We start from the raw sequence: 17,632 nt of genomic DNA on the forward strand, positions 1-17,632 counted from the left end.
ATTGCAGTGTATGTGTGTGTTTTTGTGGGCAGGCATGCGTAAGGGCAGTGCATATGTGTGTATGGATAGTGTATATGTGTGTATGGATAGTGTATATGTGTGTATGGATAGTGTATATGTGTGTATGGATAGTGTATATGTGTGTATGAGCAGGCATGTCGTACTTAAAGGGAAGATTATGATTCCCTGTAACACATGTTTAACTCAGGGGCACCTAGGGTTAAATCCAGGCCTATTTCTGGTTAAAATGAGTATGTGTGTCACTGTATGTCACAGCATTCGGACACAAGAGAATATTTCGGGGTGCTACTTGGTCTAGGGCATCACTAATACAAAGCACCACGAGTTAATCTAGGGGTAGGCAGAGTAAGTGAAGGATGTGTTTGCGTGTCTGGGTGTGATAGCGTATGTTTGTGGGTTTGTTATTGTGCACATCTGTTTTTATGGGTATGATAGTATGTTTCCAGGTGTGTTATGGTGGGCATGTGTCTAGGTATATTAGGGTGGGAATGTTTTGGGGTGTATTATTGTGTGCGTGTGTATGTTATTCAAGTGTTTAAGTGTGTGGATATGTTCCTGTGTGCATGACGTGTTAGGAGTCTTAGATGGATCCTTCAATACATCATAGTAGTCTCTGTGGCCGTGTCCAGTGGGGTCCATCTGTGGTTGTAAGATTTTACTGTTTCTGTGGGAATTTTCTCCCATTCATCCAGTAGAACGTTTTATGAGCTGTAGGTGATATACCTTTTTGGACAGCACTATGCTTCTAACTTTGTGGGAACGGTTTTGGGGAAGGTCCTTTTCTATTCCATCATGACTGCCCCAGTGTACAAAACAAGGCCCATAAAGGCATGGCTGCAAAAATTCCCCACAGAAACTCTCCAAAATCTTGTGGAAATCGTTCCCAGATGAGTGAAAGCCGTTATAGAGGCAAAGGGGGACCAACTTCATATTAATGTCTATGTATTTATAATGTGATGTCATAAAGTCCCTGTTGGTGAAATGGTCAGGTATACCCTACCAGAAAAAATGCTATCCCCCCCAGATTTTTAGGGGTTCCTACGCCCATGTGTACTTTATATATATATATATATATATATATATATATTCCCTTTCTTCTGTGTCACAGGTGTCATTGTTAATATTTGTGCAAATTTTAACTTGTACAAATGGACCAAAAATGGACAAATTTTTTTGTTTACTTTTTGGCCCATTTGTTTCATGAAGGGGATTATCCTGCAGCCAATCAGTGGCAAGAATTGTTTGAGCACATAGCTGCAGCTTCTCCCTAAGGTAGTTCCTTTACATTTTCTTTTGGTCCCCCTTGCAAATAGATGGATGGGTTCTGCATCTCTATCCCTGTCCCCCTAACTCCTAAGATTGCAGCAAACGTGTTTGGCCAAAAACACGAGCAGAAGGGTTCAAGCAGCGAAAAGTTGTGTGAAAGACAAGAGGAATGACAGGATGAAGCTGAAGCTTCCTAATAAAAGCGATTCATTTTATTTTATTTTATTTTTTGTAACTGGTTGAAGAATGTACTCTAGTATGCATTCTTTATTGGTGGGGTGCATGGGTCCCTGGGAAGTGTATATGTCAAGACATATTTATCTTAAAAGTTCTTGCAACCAATATACTGCAGTGCATTATGGGTTTGAAAGTGAACCACAGGTTTATGTCAGCAACCAACCTCACGTACCCTAATAATTTTTACCACAGGATAATTCTACATTTTGGCCTCTAAGCAGTGGCTTTTACATAAATAAAATATAATATAATGCAAAATAATACTAATAACAATCGTACTATTATATAGTATGTATTTTAACAACCGCTGAAACATAGATCGCTAGTTTATTACACCCAGGTCATAGCAATACTGCTGAATGCCAGGACTTCCTCACTGGAGCATAAATGTAATTGTGGAACTCACTCTCTGATTAATGATATATGCTAAATATAGCATTTAACACTAATGCTGAAAAGCAGCACTGTATAAAACCTGGAGGCCAGAAACAACTGCATAGCAGTATTTTTAAAAGCACAACCTTTTACTGGGAAAGTGAGAAAAAGAAAACAATATCAATACAAATAGCAAGCCAAAGTTCGCAGGTGTACTGAACTCTATACAGAGCAAACACATGCTGCAGATCAGAATCTCATGACGTCATGGCTTAGAGGCAAGGCAAGCAACACAGCGCAGATTGTTTCAAACAAGCTTAGGCTTGGCTGTTTTCAATTTCCTAACACAGCACACAATGTATACATTTTTGATTTGTTTATATATGTTTCTGTTTGAAAACATGCAAAGAGATCTATGTTTGGAATCAAAACACAGAGATGTATGTGCAACGTTTCTAAGCACTTACCTTCTTCGGATCAGTAATAAAAAGAGTATCAGCAGGGAGAACGTGCCTACCAGCAACCCACTGGTGCTGAACAGCAGCTGGGTAATGTCAGACATTGCGGTCTGTTGAGTTCCTCTTCTGGTTCAAAGCAATACTTTGCTTCAGTTATTGAAAAACAGACTGTGCAAACCGGGGGAACTTTTGGTTTTCTTTGTGCTGACCAGAAGGTGTGTCAGAACGGCTGCCATTGGCTAAGAGTGATATCAGAGCCAGCCCAGAACGATGATCCCAGGCGTTCTGCACAACTACCAGCCCAGCTACAGTGCACCCCCAGGGGAGGGAGAGGAATGCTAGGCTCGGGGAGGGCTCTGCTCGTCGCAACACTTCTCAAAAAAAAAAAAAAGAAAGAAAGAAAATAAACAAAAACAAAAAAAAAAACACATTTTCCCTTTTTTTCATAAAAAGTTTTGCACTTCATGCTGGCTTTCGGTTTACAGGAAGGGGGATTGTATCTCTTGAATGCAAACCTTTCTTTTTACTAAAAATCGACGTTCTAGAGAAGTTTTAAACTTTTTTTTTCTGGTGAGAAGTTGTTTTTATTCCACTGACATGGTTTACCAAAAAAAAAATGCAGATCACTGAAGGCCTGCATCGTTCTCAATAAATAATGTGTAGTGAGTGCAATGATGTTATTCTGTTTGCTGCTAATGTATAGCTGTGCATATGCTGAAAAGTGTACAAGGTTACATTTCTAGGGTGCTGTGACTTTTAAATAATATGTCTAGTATTGTGTTCTAGTAATCCTATTGTGCTCATGTTTCAGGTTATACATAAAATCTTCTTATAAGAGCTTGGGATGTGTTTTTAGACCATCGTTTAACTATTTGAGTGCCAGGGGTGCAAAGGCAAACTTTTTTAGTTTTGCAAAAGTTATTCTTAGGTGACCAAAATACAAATGGGAAAAGTCTGTAAGCAACGACCACCTCTGTTCACATTGTCCAGGTGAGGTGGTTGTGCATTTGTGTTACCAAATAACTCACCCAACTAAAACCTGCCTCTAACAAGTATGACACCGGAATTTTCATGTTTTCCCTTTTCCCAAAGCTGTGGAAACTTTTTGGAAATTGCCCAAAAAATGATGTGTGTCTCTTTGGGCTTCTGTATCGAGCTGTAGTATGATGAGCAGTTCTTGTATTGTCAGCAGCATTCACCACAAATGGATCAACTATTCAGGGCAGAATATCTATATCAAGTAAGTCACAGAAATGCATTTCTATATCATTATGAAACTGTCATCATCTTTCAACTCAAGACTAATTGCTCCCAAAAAATAAAACTGGGCAAATGCCTGACGTCCAATATTGTTTTGTGTGCAGCTTCAGTTTTCCAAGAAGATCTCTTAATAATCTCTATGCAAAGTTACAGTTTCCACCTTGCAGTTGCTTCTTCAACAAATTAAGCTTTTTCTGGCATTCATGGCCCCTTGTCCCATGTCCCGTGGCTCCCTCATTACATGTTTTTCACCTGTGGTCCCCTTGAAATATGCTAGGGTCCCCAGAGGGCCATATGGTCCCGGTTGAGAAACACTGGAAGAAGCTATTATATAATGCAAACAGTGCAACTTTTATTTATAGAGCACCAACTATTTTCATAACATAGTGGTACAAATGCAAAAAAAAACTATTACAAAGTTTTTTCAGTATACATTATTTCCCTGTAAATGCCAAACCACATAATAATCATAATAATAATAATAATAATAACAAAGCCCATGTAAGTGACATGTATACACACACAAATATACTAAAGAAACACAATCTGCTGTTGAACTACTGGGCCCCATGCACACCTCTATACAGGCTGTTATAACTTTCATGGCTGCATGGAACATTAAAGCAAAAGATAGTTAAAATGACCAATATGCATGTATGAAAAACCAAATTTACACAGCAAGAGCTGTGCTGCAGGTAAGGGCTTTATGCAGGGTAAGAGGGCAGAAAAGAGTGGGGGGTGAGAAGCTGTATGAGGGGAAAGTGAGAGAGGAGAGATACAAGAAGGGCACAGGGAGTGAAAGAGAGTCTGTGTATAAGTGTATGGTGTTCAAGTGAGTGTGTGTTAGTGTATGGTGTTAGCGTTTGTGTGTGAATGTATGCTGTTAGTGTGTATGTACATGTGCTACTGTATGGTGTGATTGTGTGTCCACAAATGGTTATAGAGTTTGTGTATATGAATGTATGGTGCTAGCTTGAGTGTGTGTCAGCGTCTGGTGTTAGAGTATCAAGGGTAATCTTAGGGTTAGTGATACATGGCAGAGGGAAAAGCTGAGGGTGATGAGGAGAGTGATAGAGTATGTGTGTTTATTAGTTAGTGTATGGTGTTAGAGTAAGTGTGTGGGTGTGTAGGGTGTTCGAGTCAGTGGATGTGTGAGAAAAAAGTTCACTAATCTGCAGGAATATTTGTTGGATGGCAGAGGAGCAATTACCCCCAGGGCCAGTCAAGGGCTATCTTTAATATTGATTGGACCCTGGGCAACCATTTGCCCCCGCTCATGCTCCCCAGCATCATGGATGGATGGAGCCGGCTTGCTTGTTCCCTGGTGGTGGGTGACTGGTCAGCCAAGTGTATGCCACTTTCTCAACCACACTTTTCAGTGCAAGTATTTATATGATATAAAAAAATATATGGCTGGGGGATGTGGTATATGTATATGTGGTAATTCCTACAGGGGGACCATACCTGGGATACTTTAACGACTCAAAAGGGAAAGTGCTTTGCAAATTCTAGTTAAGGCTTTATTTGTAGAGCCACACTGAGTGGTACATATGCACATTCAAAACAAGTAAAATTCCTTTTAACTGCGATTTCACTTGTTTTGAATGTGCATATGTAAGTTTTTTTGAGAGGACAGCAAATTTACGCTGTTATACAGGCTGTACTCTCACTACTTTACATTGTAACAGAGTGTAATTTCTTCAGTGTTGTCACATGAAAAGATATAATAAAATATTTACAAAAATGTGAGGGGTGTACTCACTTTTGTGAGGTACTGTATATAAATAATGGAAAAAAATGCAGAAACAATAGATTAAAAATAAACTGGTATACAACAAAAAGTGCAGCTCATCTCACAGTTATTATAGAACCCAGCAACACCCCTGGTTGGGAAAGAGGGAGGGGACACCATTGTCCTGTCAACTGGATATAAGATTAAACCACGCTGGGTTCAAGAGCCAATAGAGCAAGGGAAAGAGGTCAGAGGATCTCCCCAACTGGCGCATGATCTTCACTGTCCTCAATGAGGCAGCAACCCGCAGCAGTGGAACAGCTCCCATGATAACCAGGACTGTTGAGAGCTGTGTTTTAAGAGTAATTACCTAATGGTCAGATAGGCCTATATTGAGTATAATGACTATAATAATTACCACAACTGGGAACTTTCTAAATTAGCTGACCCTACGGCTATTGTACCCTGGCTCACCTAATAGAAAGTATGTATTTGAGAAGGTTCTATTTGAATGAACAGGACTCAGAAAATCCACTTGTCTGTGATGAGTTAAAAATGAAATGAGTAGATCAGAAGGACATCTCCTCCACTGTTCTAAGCTCCTTTTCAATAATCTGTAGCAAAACAAGTGACATTCCTTTTCACTGCGAGTTCGCTTGTTTTAAATGTACCACTCTGTGTAAATCTACAAATACAGTCTTCACACGAATTTGCAATCGCCTTCTTCACACCCTAGTGTGACTCCATGTGAGAAGCAGCTTTGCTGAGCCTGGATTATATATTGAAATTTTTCATTGTTGCAGATTTTCACATAATTATCTGAGTGTCTGGGAAACAGATACTTTGTAACTATATTGTTACTGGCAACTGTAGTTTTTTTAGAGCTGATAGCAAGCGCTGAAATTGACACTAAAGGGACACGCCAGCTTTCATATGCACTTTAATTTATTCGATAGTTAAGCAGTCCCATTATATTAACATGGGATCTCCATTGCAAATCCATGGATGGGATTCTACAGAATTCATGCATGTGCCACTTTTCCCACCCCTAGCTGTTTGCAGTGCAGGAGATGTGTTAGACCAAATTAATTTCCTGATATGTGATATTTACTGCCAATCAGCTCCAGCACTAGCTCAGCAAATGTCGTGGGGGCTTTAACAAAACAAGTGGGCATGTGCAGTAATCAGTGGAAATGCTTTACTGTTCAAAAGTCCAGAGTTTTTGTGTAATGTTTACCATATGTTTGTTAAACAAAGATTTTTATTTTCCTAAATCACAACTCACATAATTATTACTTTGAAAAACCCCACACTGAAATAAAAAAAAAACTTTTTTTGCAATTTAACTAGGGATTTCTTCTACAGAGTGTGTGACACTGCTGAACTATAACCCAATATATGATCTGCAACATTCACTGTTTATAGTAATACCAAATATGCATAGTTTCTTATTTTCTAGAAGGCCACATCTATCCCTTCCATATTAGCCTATGGTTTTTTTTTATAATTCTGGCTTATGAGATGTGGGGTAGTAAAGTTTATTATTTTTTTTTTTTTTAATTATACCTGTAGTGGTAGGGCTAAAAGGTATTGGACACATGTTTAAAGTTTTTATTATTTTGTATTTACTTTTTATTATTTATTTATTCACTTGGTGATCTCTCTTATAGAAACAGAAATTTGACATCATATAAAAACAATAAGACGTATCTAGTCTCCCCAATTCCCTGATGTAAAGACACAGACCTTAATCAACCTTGTGTTTTGCCTTAGATGTAGGATATCTTTATCCTTATTCCATTAATTTTTTAATTGTCTTGCTTATTTTGGGGTTTTGTTGGTCAGGGTAAATTACCTATATGTAAAGTGATAGGAAGGGTAATGCATTTAATAAGAGCAAAAATAACAAACCTAATACCATAATAATGAAAATAAACATATCAATTCAACTAATTACTTAGCTTATAAATAATGTGTGTGCGTCATTTTGGCTGAGAGTGGTCTGTGAGTTTGTGCACTGATTTGAGTGTGACAGTGATTAAAGTTTATTATTTTATTTCCTTCTTTTGTAGTTTATACATTCATATGTCATGATTTATGAATACCCCCATCAACAAGCCTTTGAAGATCCATATATAAAGAAAAAGGAATAGACATCAAAATTAACATCAATAGAAGCCAGTAATGAACTAATAATATTATTATATATGAATTTTTTGCCCTATGTTCACTTTATAATATGAACGCACAAGTAGTCATTAATAAGCTATTATCATGCACTGTCACTTTATTATCTGATCATATATGTATTTAAAATGATTTATTCAATTTAATGACATTTTTCACTTTGTTTTCATATTTATTCACTTTTTTTGATTGATTTTTTATTTATATTTTTCTCATATTGTTATCTAATTTTGGGCACAGTAATTCAGTTATGAATATGCATTATATGCATGAGAATATATGTGAATTTATGCACTCCACACTTTATTTAATTATAATATATGTTCATTATGCACATAATTATGCACTTTATATTTATATATTTATAGATATTTTTATATACTTTTTACATTTATTTATTATGAACCACTTGCATTAACACAGCTAAGTGACATTCTGGCACAATATGATCATCACAAACGTAAGACAAGTTCCGAGCCGAAACCTAGTGCGCCGGCGCGGCGACGGCCATCCTGAGCTCCTGCATTGGTCCGGTGCCTCGTCCGTGGTGCGCACTTAAGAAATGTAAGAGATAGGGAGAAAGAGGTGAGATAGATAATGAGAAAGTAAGAAGTAAGAAATTGGAGAGACAAAGAACTATAAGGGACAGATAATAAGGAGGAGGAGAGAGAAAGGAGAGTGGTAGGAGAGAAGAGGAAGCTAATGAGATAGAGGAGGGATGGGGAGAAAGAGGAGACATGGTGAGAAGGGGAGCTAATGAGAAAGAAGAGAGATAATGAGAAAGATAAGGGATTGGGGAAAAGGGAAGTGATAACGGGAAAGGGAAGAGATAAGGAATAGGGAAGAGATAGAGAGAAAGGGGAGCTATAATGAGAAGGCTGAGATTGGGAGAAATAAAAGAGATATAGAGAACAAAAGAGAGATTGCATTCAGGCTGCGGAGCCGCATATCTCTGTATTTCCCAGTCTTGCTAGAGTTCCCCTTTGCTGTAATCCATTTCTGGATTTCCATATGCTCTATCCTGTACTTCTGATTCCTTGATTCCTGCTCTGCTCTTTGCTTCAGCTCTGTTTCCTTTATAAGGTGTGCCCCACCCATTATGTTTGTCTCAGTATGTGTTTAGTTTCAATGTTTAGTTTGTTTAGTACTTCAGTAGGCAGGGTTTAGTGCAAGGACCCACCGAATATTGGAGTACTTTGGCGTAGTGGTGGGCTAAGCATACTATGGCCATAAGATGTGACTAAATCTCCAATTGTTATCATATAGTCCTAGGCTAGTCCTGTATTTATTGTGTGTAGCCTGTAACCTGTATTCCTCATTCTATAATCTGCTTTTACTCCTCTAGCTCTGCCCTGCCCTACCTTTTATGTTCTTAGCTCCAGATATCTCTATATCCTGGTATCTGTACTGCATACCTCCCGCTGCTATTTCACGGTCCTGGTGTGCGGCCACACAATCCTGTTTCTGTGTCTCCGCTCTTGCACAGTGACTCTTGCAATACCATCATTGGGCGCTCTGGGTCATTACAGTCGTCTGTATGTACCCAGTACGTGACAGAGAGAGAGATAGTGAGAGAAGGAGAAAAAGAGAAAACGTAGAGATGAGATAAAGGAGAGAGATAATGAGAGAGAGGGAGAAATGAGAAAGATGAGGAAAAAGAGATAATGAGAATGCGAAGAAGTAATGAAAACAAAGGTGGATAGACATTGAGAAAAGAGGGTGTCAAGCAGGGCCGGCCCAAGGCAGAATGCCACCTGGGGCGAAGTTTAAAATGCCGCCCCCCCCCATTATCTTCCCTCCCTATTATATACCCTTACGCTCCCTCCCTATTATCTACCATACCCCCCCTTCGTACTTACCTTTCAGCAGTCCTGCGGCGAGTCTCCCTGCTCGGTCTTGGTGCCGGCTTGTAATGCTGAACGCCGGAAATGACGTCATCTTCCGGCGCTCAGCATTACAAGCCAGCACCGAGACCGAGCTAGAGGGCTCGCAGAGGAGAGAGAGGGGCGCCGAGCAGGTAAGCGAAAACCACTCGGCGCCCCTCTCTCTCCTCCGCTTTAAAAAAAAAAAAAGGGCTTGGGGCAGCAAAGTGCCACCCCTTCAAAAGTGCCGCCTGGAGCAATTGCCCCACTCTGCTCCATGGTAGGGCCGGCCCTGGTGTCAAGGTGAAGTCTCCAGATCTGGTCTGGAGGCTTTTGATCATAATCAAGGTACAAGCAGGAGGTCAAGGTTCAGGAAATCTAAAGATAAAGAAAACATGCAAACCAACACAGGTAGCTTCTTAAAAACAAAGCAATGAAAGAGAGGAGAAGTTGATATTTATAGCATGACAGTGACCTTTGCCCTGGAAAAGTGTATCCTGTTACATTACTACAACATTGCCATAGCAACATTCACTTTATTAGTAACATAGGGAAATATACCTGAGAACGCCCCCTGGTGGTTATCATCGTGTAGCTGCAGTGTGGGGCGTCACCCCCTTATTCACTAAGTCCCCCTTAATCAGTGCCCCTTAATTAACAACAAAGAGATTTTGCATCCTCCCACTCCTCCCAGCCTCTTGGTGTGGCTATTAACTAGGGAGGCCAGATGTTCCCTCAAAGCCCCCAGTTGATCCATGAGAGCAGGATCTAAGGTCAATTTGTGAGAAGTTTCCAACCTAGCTATGTCATTAGTGAGACGCATGATTTCGCCCAAACGGATACGTTTGAGGTTCGCCCCCATTTGGATCAAATGGCCCCGTATCACCGCCTTATGGGCTTCCCAGACAGTGGAGAAGGGCACATGGGCAGATATATTTTCCGTGAAATATTGTCTAAGTACCCTGTCTAAAATTTGAACGTTAGCCGGAGTGGAAAGCAGTGACTCGTTGAGCCTCCAGCACCACGACCGAGGGGGGAGACAAGAAAGGGAAAGAGTAACATGTACAGGGGCATGGTCCCCTACGGTGACAGGGCCGACACTGGAGGAGGACAGCATAGGTAAGTGGTGGTGGGACATATAAATGGCATCAATTTTGGTGTATCGAGAGTGCAACGATGAAAAATACGTATAATCCCTCGTAGAGGGGTGCTGAATACGCCAGGCATCAGCGAGTTGTACAGCGTGTAGGGCTTTTTTTAACCTGGGCAATGCGAGAAAAAGGGATATAGGAGCGTCCCGAGGAACTGTCCAGTCGCGGGTCTAGCGTCATATTAAAATCACCTCCTAGGAGAGAAATACCTTCCTGAAAATCAGCAAATTTATGAAGGGCCGACACCAGGAACTTAGTTTGATCACGATTAGGGGCATATATACAGGCCAGAGTCATCATTTGGGAGGCAACAAAGCCTTTTATGAAGAGGCATCTGCCCTCCGAATCTCTCCAGGTGTCTACATGCTGGAACGGCAATGATTTGTGGATTAAGATGGCAACCCCCTTAGTTTTAGAATCGGGGGAACTAGATGTGTAGAGCAAAGGAAAATGTTTAGAATACAATTTCGGTTCCTTCCCAGCCTTAAAGTGAGTTTCCTGGATAAAGGCCACTTTAGATTTCGTAGAGCGTAGGAAATGGATCAGATGGGAGCGTTGTTCAGGCTTATTGAGGCCCCTAACATTAAGGGTGGTAAATCTCACTTTGTCAGGTTGCATGTATACGACACCCGGAGGACCAAGAGCTTAAGGAACAGACGACACGCGCCAGCACAAAAGGAACCATACAAAAGGAAACAAAAGAAACAAAAACCATAACAAGTCGTGGAAATACCACAGAGTAGGCACCAAGAGGAAAAGTGCCCAACAACAGGAGAGCCATATAGTCCAGACATTGGACAAAACCGAAAACCCGGAACACAGGGAACCAGGATGGGTGGCTCGGGGGGCTAAACAGGTAGCAACACAGAATCATAGAAGTAGAGCAACAAAAGTCACTGAGATGTAGGCTGCACTGCCCACTGCAAGGAATAGTGTAAAGTATAGGTGTAATAAAACAACAAAACGGCATGTTTAAGTAGACATTTCTACCAAAGTGTTTTTGAGACGTATAAAAAAAACAAAATGGCGTGTGTAATAGAAAAACATGAACGGCACAAGGTAGCGACCATATCAATAAAGATAATAAAACAAAAACAGTTCATAAACATGGAAAACAAAAAGGTCAGTTCTCACGGGCAGGCATCACCGAGCGCAGACACCGGATAAGGTAAGACATACAGCGGTACCGGCAGCCGAAAAGATCCCGCGGTGAAAGTACGGTCCGGCAGCAGGAGAGCGAGATGCAGGCCCAGAAGGGCCAGGAGAACAGCGACGTTAAAGAGCCGGTGAGGAACAGCTTCGCGGTGACAGCCCGGAATGAGCACAAATCCGAAGGCCGCAGTGAAAAGATCTGTGCACACGCAGAGGTCTCACGATGAGATGGGGGCCGATCGATCCAGCCTAGATTTACGCCGCCTTTGTGGCTTGGAGATCCAGTCGGGCGCTGAGTCGCTCAGCTTGGGTGGCACAGCATAGGAAAATTCCCAATCAGGGACCTGTACTTCCGGAAGGCCTAGCTTCTCGAGCAATCCCGGGATATCTTCAGCTCGGCGCACAATGAAGCGATCCGGCCCTTTGCGAACCATCAGGGAGAATGGGAAGCCCCATTGGTAGGGGATGGCAGCATCTCGCAAAGCAGAGGTGAGGGGTTGCAGCATCCGGCGATATTGCAGTATGATGGGGGATAGATCAGGAAATACCTGCACCGCGTGGCCGTCCCACTCCAAGGAGCTGGTCTGGCGGCAAGCGGCCAAAATGGCTTCTTTGGTAGCGTATTCCGTGAGGCAGCACACTATATCACGGGGCGGACGGTCGTCAGGTTGTCTAGGCCTTAAAGCCCGGTGAATCCGGTCAAACCTAATCACGGCGTCCTCAGGCTGACGAAGCAGGCGGTTAAAGAGGCCCGTAATCACCGCAGCAACCTCAGGCCCGAAAACAGACTCCGGGATCCCTCTGATCCGCAGGTTAGAGCGGCGTCCCCTATTATCAAGGTCCTCAATTTTCTGCGTTAGGCGTGAAATAGTCGTGGCCTGGAGATGTAGCTGATCCGTGACAGCATCCACCGCTGAACGGGTGGTAGTCGCATCAGTTTCCAACAGGGAGACCCTGTCACCGATTTGTTGGAGGTCCCGTTTGATCTCAGAGAGATCAGCCTGCAACGGGGCATGTGCTTCACGGATGATGGAAATGAGATCAGCTTTAGTAGGCAAATCCTTCAGGGAGGCCCTCCAGTCATCCCCGACATTATGTGATTGCAGATGCAGCAGATCCCGGCCGGATTCAGAAGGAAGATCTGAGGCCTGACTTCCAGGACTACCAGGCGATGAGGCCTTATCCGTGGAATCACGTGAGTCAGTATCGGGTAGGTTGTGGAAAAATGACTTCACAGAGGTCGGCATTGATCCACCCTTAAGGTGAGGGTGTTTAGGGGTAGCCGTCGCCTTTGAATGTTTCCCCATTTTAGCGAGGAATCGCCGTTTTGAAGTAGCTTTGGCAGTGGGTCAGCGGAGCAACCAAATTACACGTCCATCTCGGTCGGCTGGCAGCCACGCCCCCCAGGTATACGTGATTGTGGACCCAAGAATTTTGGACAAAAATTCAGAGCTTTTTGCTTAGTTTTCAGTGGATTCATGGGGGGTTTGGCCTCGTTTTCAAGGCTTCGCACAAATCACCAAATATACCAAAATTTGGTAAATTTGCAATTGGTACAAATCTGAATTCAGAAGTCTACTACTTATTATTTGATTGGGATAGCACATATACAGTGCCCCCAGCCACATCATTTTTTATATTATATAAATAAATATTTGCCTGCAGAACTGTGGTTGGGCAAGTGGCACACAAGTGGCTGACCAGTCACCCACCACCAGCAAGTGAGGCTGGTCCATCCAACTATGTTGCTAGGGGGTCAGTAAATAGTTGCCCAGGGTGGATTCAATATCAAAAACTGCAAAAAACGGCCCTGGCTACTATATTAGTAACTAGATGCCGGCGTTTTATAAATAAATGTATTGTAGATAATAGAGCCTGCTGGACACAGTGGACGGGATGATCATTTTTACATATCAAAAACAACAGTTGGGGTATAAACTGTTTTACTTCAGGATACCAAGCAACCCTGAGTGAGAGTATAAAGAATTTTTACTTTGACTGCCTTTTCTAAAAAAAAAAAAAAAATGACATACAGTTGTCCATGACTAAATACGCTTTGGGACAAATATATTTCAAATTTACTTAAAGTCTGACCCTGACTTTTGTTAATGGATATTACAAAATGTAAACGTGCTGGAAATTGCCTACTGTAAAACAACAATTTTGCTGGCCAAAGGTTCTGTATCATTTAGATCACCTGACATTTGCTACAATATCTACTTACAACCAAGGGCTCAAGGACATAAGGGCAAAATCCCAGTAAAATTGCCTCTAGGTCATGACACTGGTTATCAACCATTAATTATGTTCAACAGTGTATTTTGCGTTGATGGTAAGTGGGAGTTTTGTTATTAATTTAGCTTTAAAAAGCTGTCAATGCATTTACGTAGCTCTTCTGTTTGAGAACAACGCGATGACACACTGCATTACTCACTTAGTTTTTAATCCAAGTTTGCCTTATTATAGAGATAATTAAAACCACGTTACATTTTAGGTAGTCTAATGATAGGATAGTGATAACTATCGTCCTACCAGATAAAACTATCTAGATCGCTCCCTGTGAGAAGCTGGTTTATCTCATTTAAATTAAATTTAAAACATTAAATTTTTGCTTTCTGTATAGAAACACTGAAGCATGTGAATAGTGGAACACTTCAGATATTCATCTAGCAAACTCCAATTTTGTAAATAATTTAGCAGGTAACAGCTTCTACTCAAAACTTATTTGGCTATATATAGTTGTTAGCAGCAAGTGAACATGGAAATGTCACTGCAGTCTCTTAGCATTTAAACACCAAGTTCTTCTTCTGCTACCTTGACTGGTGTAAAGTTGGTTCCCAAGGTAAAAACTAAGTGGTCTGTTGGCATATGGTGAAGCCTCCATTTGCGCGCTAAAAGCTGGATGCTGCTTTTGTGAAACAGATGTTGTCGAGTGCAGCAATGCACAACTGAGTCTCTCTAACAGCTGGGAATCCTTGGTGACCCATATAGCTCGAAATAAACATGGCCTTGGCTTGGCAAAAAATCTAAGAAGCACATTTCCATTTGTTTAAAAGCTTATCAAATGAAGAATAAATTTTTCTAGCCATAAACTGATTTTAGTCACAAGAGTAAACCTTCCAACAGTTTATGTGATGGCCTGGTATTATTATTTTGAGCACCCATTGGCAGAGGAAGCCCGTAGTTCCACTGATAGATAGTGCAAATGTAAAATAAACATCTGCCTTAATCAAGAGAGAAGACCAAAGACAAGGTTGACGAATATTGTCTGGCAGAGTTTCTTTTGCAGGAAAACGTATCGCAGCTACAGAACCAAAACTACTGGCATCGTCTGGTCCTTATGTGGTTACTTATGTGGTCAGTGACCATGAAGAGAGATGATTAGTATGCACTCTCAAAGGAGGAGTGGTGCAGATGCTCAGGATGATATCATTCCAAATTTCTAGTGTAAGCTTTCGAACAGCAGCACTAGGCTATTTGGAATTCAGTTTGAAATTGTTTTTCATGGTTCAGCAACATTTAGAACTACAACTTTGTTGCTCAGTTTTAAAAAGGAGCCAGGACCACATTCATTTTATATTTTTCTGTCATTTATATTTAACTTTACATTTGTTGCTACAGTTGTTTATGCACCTACCTTGTAGCTCAGAATTTTCTTCTGAAATTTACGGGTCCTTTCACACTTTCTCACACACTCTCTAAATATTTCCTTACCTTCACTGACAATCACCTCCACTTCTGATTCTACTTCTGCATATTCTTGTTCTTCACCTTCTTTCTTCTATCTTCTTTCTTTTATCTATTTTATATTCTATCTTCAACAGCAAAACTAATAGCACTTCCAGTGACGTCCTCTCCCTCGATCAACCATTTTGCCCTAAGGTGAACTTCCACCAAAGTTGTGGCGTTTTCGGTGACATCCTCCCCACTGATTTGAGAAACAGGTTAGAGGACATCACTGGAAACCTTGCCATTTTGGCAGAAGTTTGTAACAGGTTATGCCCATGGGGATGTGGAAGAAGATAGAAAAGAGGATATAAAAGATGAGGAACAAAAAGATGTGAAAGTAGAAGCAGAAGTGGTCAGCAGAGAAGGTAGGGAAACATTTAGAAAGTGTGAGAGAGAGTACATGAGAATGAATGCGAGTGAATGTGGCACTGGGCAACACATTTTATTCCCGAATTAAAAGTGCCCCCGATTTTTATCCGAACTGAATGTAATTCATTGTCCAAAAACAAATCGGCCAAAAACGGACCGAAAAGTTTGTCTGAATCGTTTTTGGGCAATTTGCACATGTCTAGTTTATATACTTTCAGCAAATTGAAATCTCCATTAGTGTAACATTCAGGAAAACCAAAAGAGAAAATAGGAATATTCTTTGAATATTTTTTTTTGCTTTGACCCTGACCTCAGGACACACTTTCAAGATCATTAAATTACCATATTAATGTCATTTTAAGGGAGGTATAACAAATAAATTATACAAACAGAAAAATACGCATTAATTCATTGGAAACAACTATTTATTGAAAGTTTGCTTTTTTGTCCACTATAATGTTTGAAATTGTCATTTTGACAAGCACATGCAAAATATAATAAGAAGGATGTTTATGTTGTAATTCCATGCAAGGATTTAGAAAGATATAAAGCATCATTTTTAAAAATTACAGTAAAATGTTATTTCAAATATAAATATTCTCACACCTAGCTCTGTAGACAGAGATGGCTCCTGGAATAAACACTAATTTTTCTAATAAAAAATATTGATTATTGGGGACAAGATGACACTTGTCCAATTTTAACTATACTTCCACTATTGGAACAAAATAGCATTTTGCCATAAAAGGTTCTCAGCCAGCAAGAAAACTTCAGTAAAAGTAGTTTAAACTAGATATGTGCAAATGGTCCAAAAAGATTCTGATACATTTTTTGGTTCATTTTTGGCCCATTTGTTTTGAGACATCAAAAATGGCCATTGGGTTCAGTCAAAAATGAGGGGGCATTCTTGATTCTGGAATTAAATTTGTTGCCATTGCCCACATTCAGTGGTAAGTGTAGGAACGATATATAGGCAGGGCACATAAGATACCACAGTCAAGACTGGGGAGTAGTGATGTCCGGATCATGAACGAATCGTTCATTTGATCCGGTTCTTTTTAGTGATCCGGATGAGTCGGTTCACTAGACTGAACGATTCGTTTGTAGCGGTTCAGTCTGTGAATCATCATGCAGCTGTAACCTGATCCTAGAGCTGTGAGTCATCTGCAGAGCACTCTGGGGTCAGGTTACAGCTCATTAATTCTCATAGGAACGATGACTCATAGAGTCAGAGAGTCGTTCAAAGAGTCGAATGAACCGAAGAGTCGAATGAACCGAAGAGTCGAATGAACCGAAGAGTCGAATGAACCGAAGAGTCGAATGAACCGAAGAGTCGAATGATTCGAATCTTACAGGGATCCGGATCTTACAAGGATCCGAATCTTACAGAGATTCGAATCATTCAGAGAATATTACTGATATCATACTTTTATAAATAAATACATTAATAATGTTCACACTGCCCCCAGGATTTAGATTCCCCTGAGTTTGCCCCCCTTTACCTATTACTGCACCTACAGTTAACTTTATTAAATTAATTAAATTAACCCTCAGTCATCAGCATAAAATTAACCCTTATACCCCATCAACCATAACTGCCCCTGAAATTAACCGTAAAGATCCCATTAACCATAACGGCCCCTGAAATTAACCCTAAAGACCCCATTAACCATAACGGCCCCTGAAATTAACCCTAAATACTCCATTAACCATAACTACCCCTAAATTAATTGCATGTACTCCAGATAAATTACCTAATAAATTGGTATGGTTGATGGGGTCTTTAGTGTTAATTTGGGGGCAGTTATGCTTAATGGGGTGTTTAAGGATAAT

General features: G+C 40.7%; 1 protein-coding gene across 1 annotated transcript in view; it reads right to left on the reverse strand.

Moving 5' to 3' along the window:
• The window catches only part of LOC128496421 (cytochrome P450 7B1), a 69,421-nt gene extending 66,796 nt beyond the window's left edge, over window positions 1–2,625 (reverse strand). The window contains exon 1 of the mRNA XM_053466046.1: window positions 2,367–2,625. Coding sequence (XP_053322021.1) covers window positions 2,367–2,461 — 95 coding nt within the window. The 5' untranslated portion in view covers window positions 2,462–2,625. The remainder of the gene's footprint in view (window positions 1–2,366) is intronic.
• Window positions 2,626–17,632: the final 15,007 nt, after the last annotated feature.

The sequence above is a fragment of the Spea bombifrons genome, chromosome 5, assembly GCF_027358695.1.
Source record: "Spea bombifrons isolate aSpeBom1 chromosome 5, aSpeBom1.2.pri, whole genome shotgun sequence".
Lineage (NCBI taxonomy): Eukaryota > Metazoa > Chordata > Amphibia > Anura > Pelobatidae > Spea > Spea bombifrons.